We start from the raw sequence: 16118 nt of genomic DNA, 5'->3' as shown, positions 1-16118 counted from the left end.
CGTTATACCCACGATCAATTTTGCCGATTTTTCTTGAAGTTTATGCAAAGATTACCTCACTTTACCTCGCTTCTAAAGGGCGATCGCTAAGCGGATGTTTGGTATAAATCAAATTTCACCAAACCTTTAGAAAAGTCGTTGACAAAAATATTTTGCCGATGGTGGTAATAACGACGCTTATAAATTACGAAAAGTTGAGGTTTACCTCTATGGATTGGAATAAAGTGATTTTCTAAAGCGATAACAACCGTTTCGGTAGCCGTTGAGCAAAAAACAGTTCGAGTTAACAGTGTTGAGTTTGAGTTATCTATAGCAATTTATCATTACGTGGGAACGGACCAAAGAAACCGTTTGAATTAACCATGTGTTCGAGTTATCAGTGGACGGGTTATCCATGTTTGACATGTATATATATAATACATGTAATATATATATATATAAATGTTTCCTCACCCCGGTTAACCCGTATGGGTGGTAGTTTCTGCTCTAACTCGGGTCTTCTACCAGAGACCTGGGAGTTTGAGCACTCGCCTCAAGATCTTAGCTGTTCCCAGTAGCGCACTTTTCTGCAACTCACCTGAGTTGATTGCTGTTGGTATTTGGCAAGCCACATTTTATGCGCCGGTGTTATTGCGCCCAGTGCCCCAATGACTACTGGGATTACAGTTGTTCTTACATCCCAGCATTTTTCAATCTTTTCTCCAAGAGGGAGATATTTCTCTACCTTTTCTTTTTCTTTGCTGTCTGTATTGTAGTCATTGGGTACTGCTATATCTATTATAGTAGCTCTCTTGTTCTCCTTGTCCACCACCACTATATCTGGTTGGTTTGCTAGGACATGCTTGTCAGTCCGGATGTAGAAGTCCCAGAGGATCTTAGCGTGATCATTTTCATTGACCTTACCAGGAGTTTCCCACCAGTGTTGTGGTTTATTAAGGCTATGCTCGTCACATAGACTTCTATACACAACACCTGCGACATGATTATGCCGCTCAGTGTATGCATTTCCTGCTAGCTGCTTGCATCCACTGATGATGTGTTGGTTGGTCTCAGGTGCATCTTTGCACAGTCTGCATCTAGGATCGTCTCTAGTGTGATAGATTTTTGTTTGGAGTTGCCTTGTTGGGAGCACTTGCTCCTGGGCTGCCATGATTAGCGACTCTGTAATGGCCGTTAGGTTTCCTTTGTTCAGCCACATACCGGTATAGGTCTGGTGAAGATCGCCAACCTTAGATATTTGTCGGTGGTAAGCACCATGAAGAGGTTTTGTGTGCCAGTCAATTTTCTCATCATCAGGGCGAAGGTCCATTGTAAGAGCAGCCGATTGAAATTCAGCTAGCAACTTATCTGAAGTGGCCATAGAGGCTGCATATGCTTTGATGCTTTGCTCTTCCTCCTTCACTGTCTGCTGTACACTTTTGAGTCCCCTACCGCCATCTTTCCTATCGAGATACAATCTAGTAGTATCAGATTTTGGGTGAAGTGCTCCATGCATGGTCAGTAGTTTACGAGTTGTTATATCTGTTTCTTTGATGACTTCCTCAGTCCACTTTATTATGCCTGCTGGATATGTTATTACTGACAGTGCGTAAGTATTTATTGCCATGACTTGGTTCTTGTTATTGAGCTGGCTCCGTAGGACCTGCCGAAGGCATTTCTTGTATTCGGTAATGGCTTTGTGACGTACCTCGGCTTCGTGGTTGATGTTGCTTTGCATAATCCCCAAGTACTTGTACCCTTCTTCTATATCTTTGATGGTACCATTTGGCATTCTTAGGCCATTTGTGAGCATAGAATGGTTTTTCTTAAGAATCAGCCTTCCACATTTCTCAATACCGAAGGTCATTCCGATGTCCTTGCTGTATACCTGAGTGAGGTGTATTAGCGAATCAATGTCCCTTTTTTTGTTAGCGTACAGCTTGATGTCATCCATGTAGAAGAGGTGGTTTATCTTGGTGCCACTCTTAAACTGGTACCCATAGTGAGTCTTCTCCAGCATATTGCTTAGAGGGTTTAGGCATATGCAGAAGAGCAGCGGTGATAAGGAGTCACCTTGATAGATGCCTTGCTTAATTTTTACACTCGCCAGCTTTTTGCCATTAGCCTCCAGCTCCGTCTTCCATTTGGTCATTGACATCTTGATGAATGCCACAAGAGCAGGGTGAACATTGTACATACTGAGACACTCAAGTATCCAAATATGGGAAATTGAGTCATAGGCCTTTTTGTAGTTGATCCAAGCCATGGCAAGATTGGTATGCCTTCTCCTGCTGTCTTGACAGATTGTCCGATCCACCAGTAACTGATGTTTGGCTCCTCGGGTGTTGCGTCCAATTCTTTTTTGAGCACTGGTCATATAGTGACTCATGTGTTCTTCCAGTTTGTCTGCAACTGGAAGAATATCTGAATGTCTGCAATATATATATATATATATATATATATATATATATATATATATATATATATATATATATACATGTATATAGATACATCATCATCTTAGCGGCCTGCCCATGCAACAATGACTGTCCTGATTTTGTTCTGATCAAACATCTCCAACCATCTTTATTCTTAGCTATTTCTTGCCAACCATTCTTGCCCATATCCAGCTTCTTCATATTTCTCTTCACGATGTCTTTGAATCGCAACCTGGGCCTCCCCTGGTTACGCTCTCCTTCACACAGCTGAGAATAGAGAAGTTGTTGAGGCAAGCGCTCATGATACATTCCCTTGACATGTCCAAGCCATTTAAGATTCATCTGTATTAGAATGGACTTGAGTGGTATTAAGCCTGCTTTTCTCAATACCTCAGCATTGGTGATCTTGTCCCTCTATGAGATACCCATGATTGATCGAAGATGTCGCATAACATATGTTTTCAACCTGTCAGATTGCATATAGAGTGCATTCCATAGAGTACAGTCCATGTCACAGCACTATACAGTAAGGCAGCCAACACAGTAGCTCAATTCACCAGGAACTTAACCTTGATTGGTACATAGTGGTTGTTCCAGAGTCTAGAACTCAAGTTTCCATACACCGAACTCGCATTTCCCAATCTCAATGAGATTTCATTATCCAGCCTAGCATTGTCAGCTGCAGTGCTTCCAAGGTCCTTGAGAGATTTACACTGTACCAAAGGTTCGCCATTTTTGGTAACTGAGCTCTGTTGGATTATTACTCCACTGAAAAACTTTGGTGGCTAAAAGAGACATTCTGTCTTCCTAATATTGATTTTTAGACTAAACTGTCTTGCAGTCACCGCAAATCTGTCGATTAGGGATTGTATAACATCATGTTAGAGATCTGTCAGGCCACTATTGTCTGCAAAAAGCAGATATCTCATTAGTTTTGTTGTTGTTTTGGTCTTTGATTTGAAGTTGGCAACATTAAACATATCTGCATCCTTTCTGGTCTGAATATAGACCTCCTGCGAGTTGTTCTTAAAGGCAACTTTAAGCATAGCGGACAGATAAAAAAAGAAGAGTGTCAGTGCAAGCACACACCCTTGTTTCACTCCAGTGCTTACTTCAAAATCACTAAAGACGGAATCGCCCAGAGCTACATTTGTCTGCATGCCTGTGTAGAAAGCCTTGATGATGCCAATAAATTTATCTGTGCAGCCAAACTTTTGAAGAGCCTGCTGAAGACCAACTCTAGACCTAGTGTCAAAAGCCTTACTGAAGTCAACAAATACAACATATAGTGGCATGTTTTGTTCAGTCCACTTCTGCACTTGCTTTCAACAGAAAATCATGTCAATTGTACTCCTCCCACTCCTAAAACCCCACTGAGATTTGGGTAGTACATTTAGGGTGATATTCGCGTTCAAGCAATTCAGTAGTATCTGAGAGAGAACTTTTTCAACGATGGATTAAAGGGATATTTTCCGGTAAGTTGTGTATCCCAGATACTGGTTGTGCAGATACCAGATCACCTGTGCATCCCAAATATTCTGTAGCACACTATAAACAATCTACTATTCTCTGCCCACCATTCTTCCATACCTCAGATGGTATACCATCCTTGCTTGGGGCTTTACTGTCCTACATCGAACCAATCGCCAGCATGAGTTCATTCATATACCTAGCAAATCATCCAATGATGATACAGTTATCTTCTGTACTATTTTATTCTTCACCGCCTCATGGAGATCTTCTGGTATGATCAGCGGCTGATTAAAGTGGTCCCCAAATTTTTTCAAAATTTCATCTTTTTCTTGTAGAACTGTCATTCCATTCTGATCCCGTAGTTGAACAAAACCTATTGGCTTTGGACCATAAGTTTCCCTCAAGCCAATGTAGAATGCTTTCATGTCTCTTCTATCAGCCGCATTTTGTAATTCCCTGGCCTTCTTGTCCTACCATCTTTCTGGTGTACTTGTGAATGCTCCTCTGTGATTCCGAGTATGTCTTTTTCCTTGATCTAATATTGCACTGGAGGGTAGCTGTCCTCGCCTTATTTCTTTTCTCAATTAACTACTTCAAATGTTCATCATGTTCATCAAACCAATCCTAATGATTACATTACTGTTTACCAATTACATTAGAAGCAGTTGCGTGTATAGCATCTTTCATGTCCTCCCACTTTTGTTCCAAATCACTATTTTTTGCATTCCAATGTTTAAGATTCTCATCTATTTCTCTGTTAAGTTGCTCCTTCACTATTTTGTTTCTCAGTGCACCTGTGTCTAACTTGTGCGGTGGCTTTGACACAGACATGCTGTGCTGCAATACCCTTCTCATCATCAACCTAGATCTTAGCATTACATGGTCTGTCCCACAGTCTCCTCTTCTCATAGCACGAGTATCCAGAACCTCGCTCACATCTCATTGCCTGACAATGATATAATCTAGAAAATGCCAGTGTTTAGACCTAGGGTGAATCCATGTATTTTTGTGTGCCTCCTTGTGCTTAAAAATGGAATTATTATCCCAAGGCTGTACTTCGAGCAGAGAGCTAATAATAACTCTCCATTGCTGCTGCCTTTGCCTACTCCATGACTACCAAGCACACCTTTCCACTTCGCAGTGTCTGATCCTGTCCTTGTATTGAAATCGCCAATCAATACTAATTTATTATCAGTTGAAACCTTACTGATCGTACTCCTCAGATCACTGTAAAACTGTTTCTTTGCTTCCTCAGTGTTTGTCATTGTTGGGGGATATACGCTTATGATGGTTGCACATAACCTCTTCTGTAATGGAAGTCTCATTATCATGATCCAGCCATGGACAGGTGTTGGATCATTTTTCATAATGGCAGCAATCTGTTTTTTAGAACAAATCCTACACCAGTTTCTATTCTTTCCATTTCTATCCTTCGACTCCATAAGAAGACATACACATGGTCTTCTAAACTATCATACCCTTCCACTCCATAAGAAGACATACACATGGTCTTCTAAACTATCATATCCTGGCAATCTTGTTTTGCTTAGTATATCTATACCATACCTGTCCATCTCCATGGCCACAAGTGCAGTCTGCTTCTCTGGGCGTCGTGACTCCGTCCTATCCATCAGCGTACGAACATTCCACTCCGCTACACATAGAACTACATCTCTTTCTTTCTTCCTCCCATTTCCTAGCACACTTTTCTCGGTCTGCCGGAATTAGAACAGATCAACGCAGACCTTGTTTGACCAGTCGGCATTCGAGCCAAAATGAGTTGATTTTTGAGAGACTATTTTATGAAAACTGCTTACAAAAGCTTTTACAGTGCTACTAGATTTTGCTGGACAAGTAATACACACTTGACAGTGATAAGGGTTACCAGTGGTATGGACAAGTAATACACACTTGACAGTGATAAGGGTTACCAGTGGTATGGACAAGTAATACACACTTGACAGTGATAAGGGTTACCAGTGGTATGGAAAAGTAATACACACTTGACAGTGATAAGGGTTACCAGTGGTATGGACAAGTAATACACACTTGACAGTGATAAGGGTTACCAGTGGTATGGACAAGTAATACACACTTGACAGTGATAAGGGTTACCAGTGGTATGGAAAAGCCAAGACAGACCTAACCCCTCCCCTGTTGCATGTGCCTCTCTTGTTGCTGTGCGTGTCACATCACACTGACTGGCATGGCCCACTACAGACCTAGGATGGATGTCAGGATGTCCAGTCTCACCCATCAAGCCCAAAGGCCTGATGGTCAGTTTAGTCACTAACCGCTCGACCCATGTGACAGGTTGTACCGGTTTTCATGGTTATCCGATAGCAGGCATAATCACTTAACCATTATATATATATATATATATATATATATATATATATATCCAGAAAATGCCAGTGTTTAGACCTTGGGTGAATCCATGTATTTTTGTGTGCCTCCTTGTGCTTAAAAATGGAATTATTATCACAAGGCTGAGAGATTTATAGATATATATGCATATATATATATATATATATATATATATATATATATATATATATATATATATATATATATATATATATATATATATATATATATATATATACATGTATATATATATATATATACATGCATATATATCTATAAATCTCAAAGTTTGTGTGTGTGTGTGTGTGCGTGCGTGCGTGCGTGTATGTGTGTGTGTATGTGTGTGTATGTGCGTGTGTATGTGTGTGTATGTATGCGTGCATGCGTGCGTGTGTGTGCATGCGTGCGTGTACACGCGCGTGCGTGCGCGTATGTGTGCATATGTGTGCGTATGTGTCTTTTGGTATCTCTGGCTATTGCTATTAAAATCTTGGACTTACAATCTCACATTGTGCTGGTTCGAACTCACGAAGACTGCAATCGCAGGTTTGTAATCCAATTGTCTAACCACGAGTCTACAAAAGATCTCACGATTCATAGCTCTTATTCATAACTGTATACACCCTTTTCCTTATTTCACAGGCTAAGTGATGTATTAATTGAAACTCTATTAACTCTATGAAACATGATGCTTTTTCATGTTTTCGTGAACTTCTATTTCCAGTTTTTCATAAGGTTCAATTACTAAATTGGTAAAGTCGAATACTTTTCACGCGGACGATTGTATCATCTCAAGTAGGAATAGCCTCTACATTTTCTCTCCGTTTGGTCAGACAAAGACAGTCTGATATCTCATTTTTACATTTGTACCAGTATCGAGAGGTAGCAGTATTGTCGTATTCAAAGTGTTGATGAATAGCTTCTGGTGGAACAGTAACCGTTTTTAAACACACACACCCACTTCTATCTAATGTTTGTTATTATTAATTCTACATATTCAGGATTTTTATTTTGTTTTCTCAGTTCGTATTTATTGTATCGTTACCGAATCATCTTTTGTTGTAATTGTTGCAAAACTGATTTAATTTAGCTATTACTCGCTAATTATTTCCCATTTATATCTAAGCCTTCTTGTAGTCGTTTTATTTGGTAAAATTTATGATATAAAGTTTAAAAGTTGTTTGACAAAATTTAAAAACCTTTACAGTTGTTTTTATTTTCTCTCTTAATTTATTTCAATTACACAAAACACTTTTCTCATGATATGTAGTTTGAAAGCTAGAATGGCAAATATTGTTCTATGTTAAATACAAATTAATTTTCTGTTCAAATATTTTTTTATTAGCCGGGCAACGCCGGGTTGTACAGCTATACCTATATATATATGCATACATGCTACAGACAGTACTGTTTCGGCTATTGAAGCCTCATCAGTGCGACTCAGAGCCAACAAGGGAGACAAATCCTATTGCCAATGAGAGGTGACTTCTTGCCATGAAACAAATGAGCTGCCTCACTGACTTCAAAAAAGTCAATAGGCTGACACCAGAGTGCTCAAATCACAAAGTTGATGAGCTATGCACAGAGGCTAATAAGGCCGCGCCTCTCACAGAGAGCTCAACCAAACCAAAGTAAACGAGCATATACTCATGCTACAGGCAGTACTATTTCGGCTATTGAAGCCTCATCAGTGCAGCTCATGGTAGGCAAGGGAGACAAATCCTATTGCCAATAAGAGTTGATTTTTTGCCATGAAGCAACTAAGTTGCCTCACAGACTTCAAAAAAGTCAATGGGCTGACACCAGAGTGCTCAAATCCCAAAAGTAATGAGCTATGCACGAAGGCTAATAGTGCAGTACCTCTTGTGCCACACCTCACATATATATACATGTACACATATTTATACGCTATATATATATATATATATATATATATATATATATATATATATATATATATATATATATATATATATATATACATATATATATATATATATATATATACATATTAATATGTATATATATATATTAGTATATGCTCCCTTACTTCGGTTTGGTTGAGCACTCTGTGAGAGGTGCGGCACTATTAGCCTTTGTGCAAAGCTCATCACTTTTGTGATTTGAGCACTCTGGTGCCAGCACATTGATTTTCTTAAAGTCTGTGAGGCAACCTAGTTGTTTCATGGCAGGAAATCAACTCTCATTGGTAATGGGATTTGTGTCCCTTGCCTAAGCTCTGAGCTGCACTGATGAGGCTTCAATAGCCGAAACAGTACTGTCTGTAGCATGAGTATATGCTCCCTTACTTCGGTTTGGTTGAGCACTCTGTGAGAGGTGCGGCACTATTAGCCTTTGTGCAAAGCTCATCACTTTTGTGATTTGAGCACTCTGGTGCCAGCACATTGATTTTCTTAAAGTCTGTGAGGCAACCTAGTTGTTTCATGGCAGGAAATCAACTCTCATTGGTAATGGGATTTGTGTCCCTTGCCTAAGCTCTGAGCTGCACTGATGAGGCTTCAATAGCCGAAACAGTACTGTCTGTAGCATGAGTACATATATATATATATATATATATATATATACATGTGTATATATGTGGTACATGTACCCATATATACTCATGCTACAGACAGTACTGATTCGGCTATTGAAGCCTAATCAGTGCTGCTCAGAGCCAGCAAGGAAGACAACTCCCATTGCCAATGAGAGTTGACTTCCTGCCATGAAACAACTAAAACTGTCTAAAAACCTTCTCTTGAGTCTTCCCTGTCTCCTATCTCTGGTCATTCCATGCCCAATACTAGTTTTCCTACATATTTGTTTGATTCCTCACAGACGCATATAGAGCGATAACTCTCCATCCCTCCTTAACACATGTTTGTACCCCCTTAGGCTCCACTTCCTCAATTTTTTCCTACTACTCTCAACCACCTGCTCTTCTCCTGATGTACTCATTTCTGATTTTATCCATTTAGTGACTCCCATAACAAATCTCAACTCTGCCTCCTCTAGCTCCTTTTTTTGTTTCTTTGTCATGGCCACTGTTTCTATATAACATACATGTAGCTGATCTTAATGCTACGCTGTATACTCTTTGTCATGGCCACTGTTTCTATATAACATACATGTAGCTGATCTTAATGCTACGCTGTATACTCTTTGTCATGGCCACTGTTTCTATATAACATACATGTAGCTGATCTTAATGCTACGCTGTATACTCTTTGTCATGGCCACTGTTTCTATATAACATACATGTAGCTGATCTTAATGCTACGCTGTATACTCTTTGTCATGGCCACTGTTTCTATATAACATACATGTAGCTGATCTTAATGCTACGCTGTATACTCTTTGTCATGGCCACTGTTTCTATATAACATACATGTAGCTGATCTTAATGCTACGCTGTATACTCTTTGTTTCAGCTTTGCTGACACTTTATTGCAGATAGCATAAAGCTCAGATACGTACCTATGATTAATAACATCAGATTTTGGGTAAATTCAAATGTTATAGTAGTTGTCTGCTCTGTTTCCTATTTTGGCTTTTTCCTGTTCGGGACCGCTACTGCAAATAGTCGAATTATTCGACAAATATTTTACGTCAGATGCACTTTTTGCTTCAACCCTAACAAGTCACCTTTTACGACATGCAGAGAATACAGCGAGTTTATTCTATCTAAAACCACACTCACAAGCCTAGCCCGTCTTGACAAACTGTTGTTTTTACGGAGTTGTCCTCCGTTGAGCTAGGCGAGCAAAACAACTGTTGTTTTGCTCGCGGGGACAACTCCGCAAAAAACAACAGTTTGTCAAGGCAGGCTATCACAAGCCCTACACTATCTATTATAGCAGTTGTCTGCTTTGCGACCACCAAAAATCGCGGCTTTCCAAATTCGTGCTCTGTTATTTCAGAGCGATGTATACATCGTTCAACACTATTTTAGCTGCGTCTATTTATAGCCAGTAGTAATACGACCTAACAACAAAGTTGGGATTAAAGGGTTATGATAAATTTAAGTGGTCACTAACTAGTCAAATTGGAAAGTACGTTTACATCGATATCGATTCAGGAAGGCAACAACAGTTGTTAGCTTGGAGACTATGAAAGAGAAGCAACCATAGAAGAATTGTTTTTATAAATCTTTACGGCTTCCCCGCAACGACGGTAAGTTGCCTCCGGCCTAATATTCACTCCGCGTCTATTCTCCAAGCAAGTAAGCGGCAACATGGCTACCGACAGACTATATGCTAATTTGAATATCCCGTAGTTCTTTCGCTATTGTTTCTTTTGTTTGCGTTTCTATAGCGTTTATTTGCTCTAAAACTATTATACGCGTATTGGTCACATTGTGATAATAGGTTTTCTTTTGACGCTATTGGTAGCAAGCTGGGGTTTAGTGATGGATAAACTGCTCTACTGAGTTTAAGCTAGTTTATTAACTCTCGAACACGGATTAGAAAAATACCTGAGAAGGTTATTCTATGAGAAAACTGGTAAGTTTTTTTTATTTAAACGATTTGAACCATTCAGTGATTTTCTAGGTATTGTAAATGTTGATATCAGACTAGAAAACTGCACATGATCATTTTGAAGAGTTTTCAAGTGGCTCTGGAATCTGGCTTGTTGGCTGATCATTGTGAACTAAATAAAAAAGTTGCTTGTAGGTTATTATACAATTAAATTTGCTAACGGAAAGAGAGCTTAATGGAGAAATGTCAAAAGTGTATTTATAAATAACTAACTTTTGTGTGCCTTTTTACATTATTTCAGATAACACACTGCTCATAGAAATGGGAAACTCAAACTCTCAGTTTAAAAGAAGCCGCTCTCAGTATGGCAGCACACGCAGTGTAGCTTTTAGTTTACCTCCTGTTTGGGGAAGACATAGCTACGCGTACAGCGAGCAGCTGAAACGGAGACGTGCCTCTATTGGGAATTCAACAATGAGCACTCCGCCTAAATCTATTTTGCGTAGTAGATCAGTGGGTGGATCAGAAAACTTAGCTACATCACAAGGAAGCTGGCATGCTAAGGATTCTTCACAGAGCTTACATTTACTTCATGATTCTGCTAGAAAATCAGCTAGCTATTCTGACATTCACCAGAAGACGCCTTCTGCTGGCCAACTGACACCTAACCAATTTAATGATATTTATCTAAATAATGATTTAAGAAGAGTTTTTCGGTCACAAGACAGAAGCAAATCTGTGGCCAATGTCAGTAACGATGTGCACTATGAATTGGATTCTGCTACTAGCTTAGATAGAAAGCTGTTAACTTTGAAAGCCCAACGAGCAACATTTGATTCGCCTACAGGTACAACCATGCTGATTGAGGAGAAAAAAAATGGTGCCATTGAAAAGCGAATTAAAAGTAGAAAATCCAAAAAAGCTCCGCAACCAATTCTCACTTCAATTCATTCTGACAATCTACCAATAGCAAAAACTGAAGGGCTGTACAAGAAAAAAGGGCTAGCACCACATCCTCCTCTACGTCAGAAAGCACGGTCATTGTCTTCTCTGACTTTGCAACACGATGAGCTGCCCTTCAGTAGCTATGGTGCCAAGCCACTGTTTCAAGAAATTGAGCATGAACTTGAAAGACGAAACATTCCTATTTCTTCTGTTGAAAAGCAAATTGACATACCCAAGCCTGATTACGATGGTCAGAGAGCCATGTCAACTGGGGTGTTGGTCATGCCTTCAGTGGAACCTGTGAAGCTTAGGAAAACAAAATCAAAAGCTCCACCAGTTCCTGCTAAACCAAAGCATAAATTAATTCAAGATATCTTGCCAATTAGCATTAAAGGTGAAGAGGCACTACTTGAGCATGATGTTGTAGTCCATGATCACGAAGACATGAGCTCTGATCCAAAGGCAGTAAAAACTGAATGTTCAACCGAACAAAAAATATCTGTGCCAAAAGTTGTTCGAGAAATAGCCATTCAGTGTGATGCTCCTGTAGATATAGCCATTCAGTGTACTGGCAATACTCTTAAACAAAAGTCAGATTCGTCAAACCCTGATCAAACTTCCCTTTCTGAACTACTGCATTTGTTTACCGAAGCACAAAAGGGTGGTGTACAAACTAGTAAAGAGAAAGGTGATACGGAATCTGTCTGTAGTAAAACAAGCTCTTGCGAGCGGAATGCCTCTCAACAAAAGGTCATTCCAATGAGCCAAGTTTTGGCCGATGTTCCTGAACCACCGCCGCTTCCAGATTTTGGGATCAAGTTGCTCCAACAACGTACTATTAAGGTCAATGCCCCTGTTAGCATGGCTCCAGGCATGTTAACAAATTTAGAGAAGGAAGACAACTCAAACAATATTCCACCAAGAAGCTTCTCTTCGTTTCAGGAGCAACTGATGAGTGCTTATGAAAAAATTGAACAAAAGCGCAAAAGTAAGCCTTCTGAAACGAAGTTGCATCTTTCTAATGCGAGGCATGAAAGTGTACATCCCCTAGATGTATTCCGTTACTCTGACACTATTTTAGGGATACAAACACCACAGGAAGCGGAGTCAGATTCCGGTCACGATGAGCCATCCGATAGCAGCAATTCTGTATCACATTCAGAGCAGACATCCAGTATTCCTGACTTTGTTTTGGCCGGTATTGTTACTGGGATACATGCTGGGTTAGACGAGCCTCGTGCCCATATTGAATCTCTGCCCGTAACTGAACAACCTGTGAAAAAAGACAAATCTAAATTTAATAGTATAAAAAGACTTAAAAAGTCAGTCAGGCATTTGATGTTGCCAAAACGACAAGCTTCCTTAGACGAAGAAATACCCAAGCCTCTTGAGGACCAACCTGTTATTTACTCTGACAGTAATTGGACATTATCAGGACGCTCTAGGTCAGCACGAACATCTATCACAGAGATTGCCTCATCCGTTTCTGCTGAAAAACTAGCTCCTAATATTGTAAACGCTGAGACATCCTCAGAATATCCTCCAGAATCACTAAAAAGGTGAGCTGTTGAACAGATTTTGTGTATACACACGTATTCAATGAAGCATTTGTTTGCTGTATACTTGTTTGTGCATATTCACACGAGGTAAAATAGTTAAGTACATATAGGTAAAGCATCTTTTACGTTGTATTAAACATCTTTAAATGTATTCACTAGTGCTAGCAAGTGTGTATCAGTTTTGCAATGTGGCTGTGAATCACTCATGGCTCAGCTCATGACATACATGTAGTTTACAGCCTACTCGCTTCGCTCTTTTCTACTCTGTACAATTGCTGCGACGGAACAACCTCACATTGTTCTGGAAGTTTAGCAATTGGAGCTGCGAGTCATTTTAGTCTTTCTTTAGCAGCTATTGATCCGAGAGTATTATGTATTGTTCAGTGAATGAATCCTTGAAGCAAATGAATGGCGATTATTACCTATATGTTGTTGGGAGAGGCCAGTAACAATTTTACGTTTTGTCCTAGTTACTAAGCTGGCCTGTAGATATGCCTCCTTCATATTCATGCTCATCAGCTGTTTTTATCTACGTGTAAGTTATCTACGTGTAAGGCCAGGTTTTTTAAAACACGAGAAATGTGTAAGTTTTTCTTAATATAGAAAATTTTTTACTGTTGTTTGTTTCGCAAATATCAAGTTTTGAAGACAAGCAAAGCTTTGCGTTATTAATGAAGGATACTACACATAGTCTCTGTATAAGTTTTACTGACATTTATCCCTAGGGCCTATGAAGGTGTTTGGTATCTTAACTATGCAAATTGCACAAAGACAGATTCACTAAAATATGTCAGCTTTAATTCATTAACATTTCGTTTAATTTAAAAAAGGAATTCAGCCTAGTCCATAATAATTGATGCAAGATATCAATTGTATTTTCATGCGTAATTGGTGTCATACATACACTAATATAGGAAATTAATGCTTTGCTCAAACTATCAGCCAATTGCAAACAGAGGCAGCGCTGTAGTATTCCGGATGTTGATTCAAAGAAGCTTATAGAGGGTCACGACAGCAAATTAGAAGCGTGATTAACAAATGCAAAGGTTTATGCGATTAAAGTAGTTAAAGATATAAGTCCACTATTCATATATGTCACTCCTTACTCCGGTAATCTGTGCGTGAACCACTTAATGCGTAACAAGAGATTTTAGTGCATTCATTCTACTTGAGTAATGCGCACTCATCAGTAAAGCGAGCTCCTTCGCTAACTTTTAACACTATCCTATTATTGTTTGCGCTAATGTGGTTGACTACTTCTTTTAGTTCTTCACGCTTGAAACATACGAATATGAAGTCGTTCTCTCTTCTCACACCGATGAGCTACCCTGGCACAAAACCACACCAAACCATTCCTACCAAACAGAAGTCCCCTGTTAGTCAAATCCATAGTTTAGCTGATGTACCGTAAGTAATCCATATTTTGTAAGAAATCTGCTGACTCTATGCTTAATAGCTGACTATGCTATAGTTTCTATGCTTTCACTCTTTTAATAGCCATAATGAAGACAAGAGGGCTAGCCATGAAAGAAATGATTTTCATTTTGCGCGTTAGATGTGTGGCTACCTGGTAATCTACTACTGGCAATGAGCCAGTAATAAAAAAGTCACATGACCATCAATTAGTCCACCTGATTTTGATGTGTAATACATTTCTCTGTTTAGTCTTGCATATGAAGTAATTACCAATATAGTTTTAATTGGTCAGTCAATATCTTACCGGAGGTAAAAAACAGTATATTATGGAACTGGATGTGGTAGTTGTCTCCCTTGATATAAAGCCCAGCAAACTCATTAAATGACTGTAGGCAGTTTCCTCAGGCAAGCAGATAAAGAATGGTTAGAAAAATATGTACAACTGCTGCAGCTGTAGTTACATGCTCTATTTCACATCTTGTGTGGTGCTATTTCACATTTTGTGTGATGCTATTTCACATATTGTGTGGTGCTATTTCACATATTGTGTGGTGCTATTTCACCTCTTGTGTGGTGCTATTTCACATCTTGTGTGATGCTATTTCATCTCTTGTGTGGTGTTATTTCACATCTTGTGTGGTGCTATTTTACATCTTGTGTGGTGCTATTTCACATCTTGTGTGGTGCTATTTCACATCTTGTGTGGTGCTATTTCACCTCTTGTGTGGTGCTATTTCACCTCTTGTGTGGTGCTTTCCCCAAGCGTTCTACAAATATTATGATTTTACTTATGACTAGGACTCTGTTTAACTTAGATGTATAGTGAATGGACTAATATTGAATGGCTTCATATTTGTGTTGACTTGCAGGTTGTGATCACAGGAAGACCACCCAATACTCTCAACTTGAACAATCATTATGCAAACTCATATGTATGAATGAGTTTATGGCAGTTCGTGGCATTCTTTACCCTAACAAATATTCTATTTTCATAACATTAAGTTTTAATATACATAAAATTTTCTAATATTTGAGTCGTGCCTCTCAACCTACTCTTCAGAAATACTCATACCCAAGCATTTTATTATTGTGTGATGTTCGTTTTTTTTTCAAAACTCTGTGATCTACTGTAAATATTCTTGCAAACCTTTACCTGTTCATCTTTTCAGAAAACCACAAATGAATTTTCAAGGCTTTGTTTGCTAAAGCCTCTTCCATTGTCGCATTATCACATAGGCATAATTAAATGGTATTGATTCTGTTTATGAAGTTGGCTAGCTTACACCTGGGTGACAGCCATGTTTGCAAATAACTCTGTATCGGTAATATCTATAGAATTCTTGCTGCATTCATTGTACAATCTCCATGACTGTCAATCACTTACAAGCAACCAAAACACTGATATGTAAGCATGAATGTATTTGAATATACGTTTTGAATAAACTCTGTATGCCATACAAAAT

General features: G+C 39.1%; 1 protein-coding gene across 2 annotated transcripts in view; it reads left to right on the top strand.

The window, feature by feature from the left end:
* LOC137399655 (uncharacterized) overlaps positions 1-16063 on the top strand; it is a 17693-nt gene extending 1630 nt beyond the window's left edge. The window contains exons 1-4 of one of the 2 annotated variants that reach the window (XM_068085850.1): positions 10665-10759; positions 11037-13239; positions 14506-14646; positions 15525-16063. In XM_068085850.1, coding sequence (XP_067941951.1) covers positions 11057-13239; positions 14506-14646; positions 15525-15531 — 2331 coding nt within the window. In that variant the 5' untranslated portion in view covers positions 10665-10759; positions 11037-11056 and the 3' untranslated portion in view covers positions 15532-16063. Of the gene's footprint in view, positions 1-10664; positions 10760-11036; positions 13240-14505; positions 14647-15524 lie in introns of those variants that run through there. The other variant, XM_068085841.1, reaches the window with a different exon arrangement.
* The last annotated feature ends 55 nt before the right edge of the window (positions 16064-16118 follow it).

The sequence above is a fragment of the Watersipora subatra genome, chromosome 1 (genome assembly GCF_963576615.1).
Source record: "Watersipora subatra chromosome 1, tzWatSuba1.1, whole genome shotgun sequence".
NCBI lineage: Eukaryota > Metazoa > Bryozoa > Gymnolaemata > Cheilostomatida > Watersiporidae > Watersipora > Watersipora subatra.
This window is presented reverse-complemented; position numbering and strand designations above follow the sequence as displayed.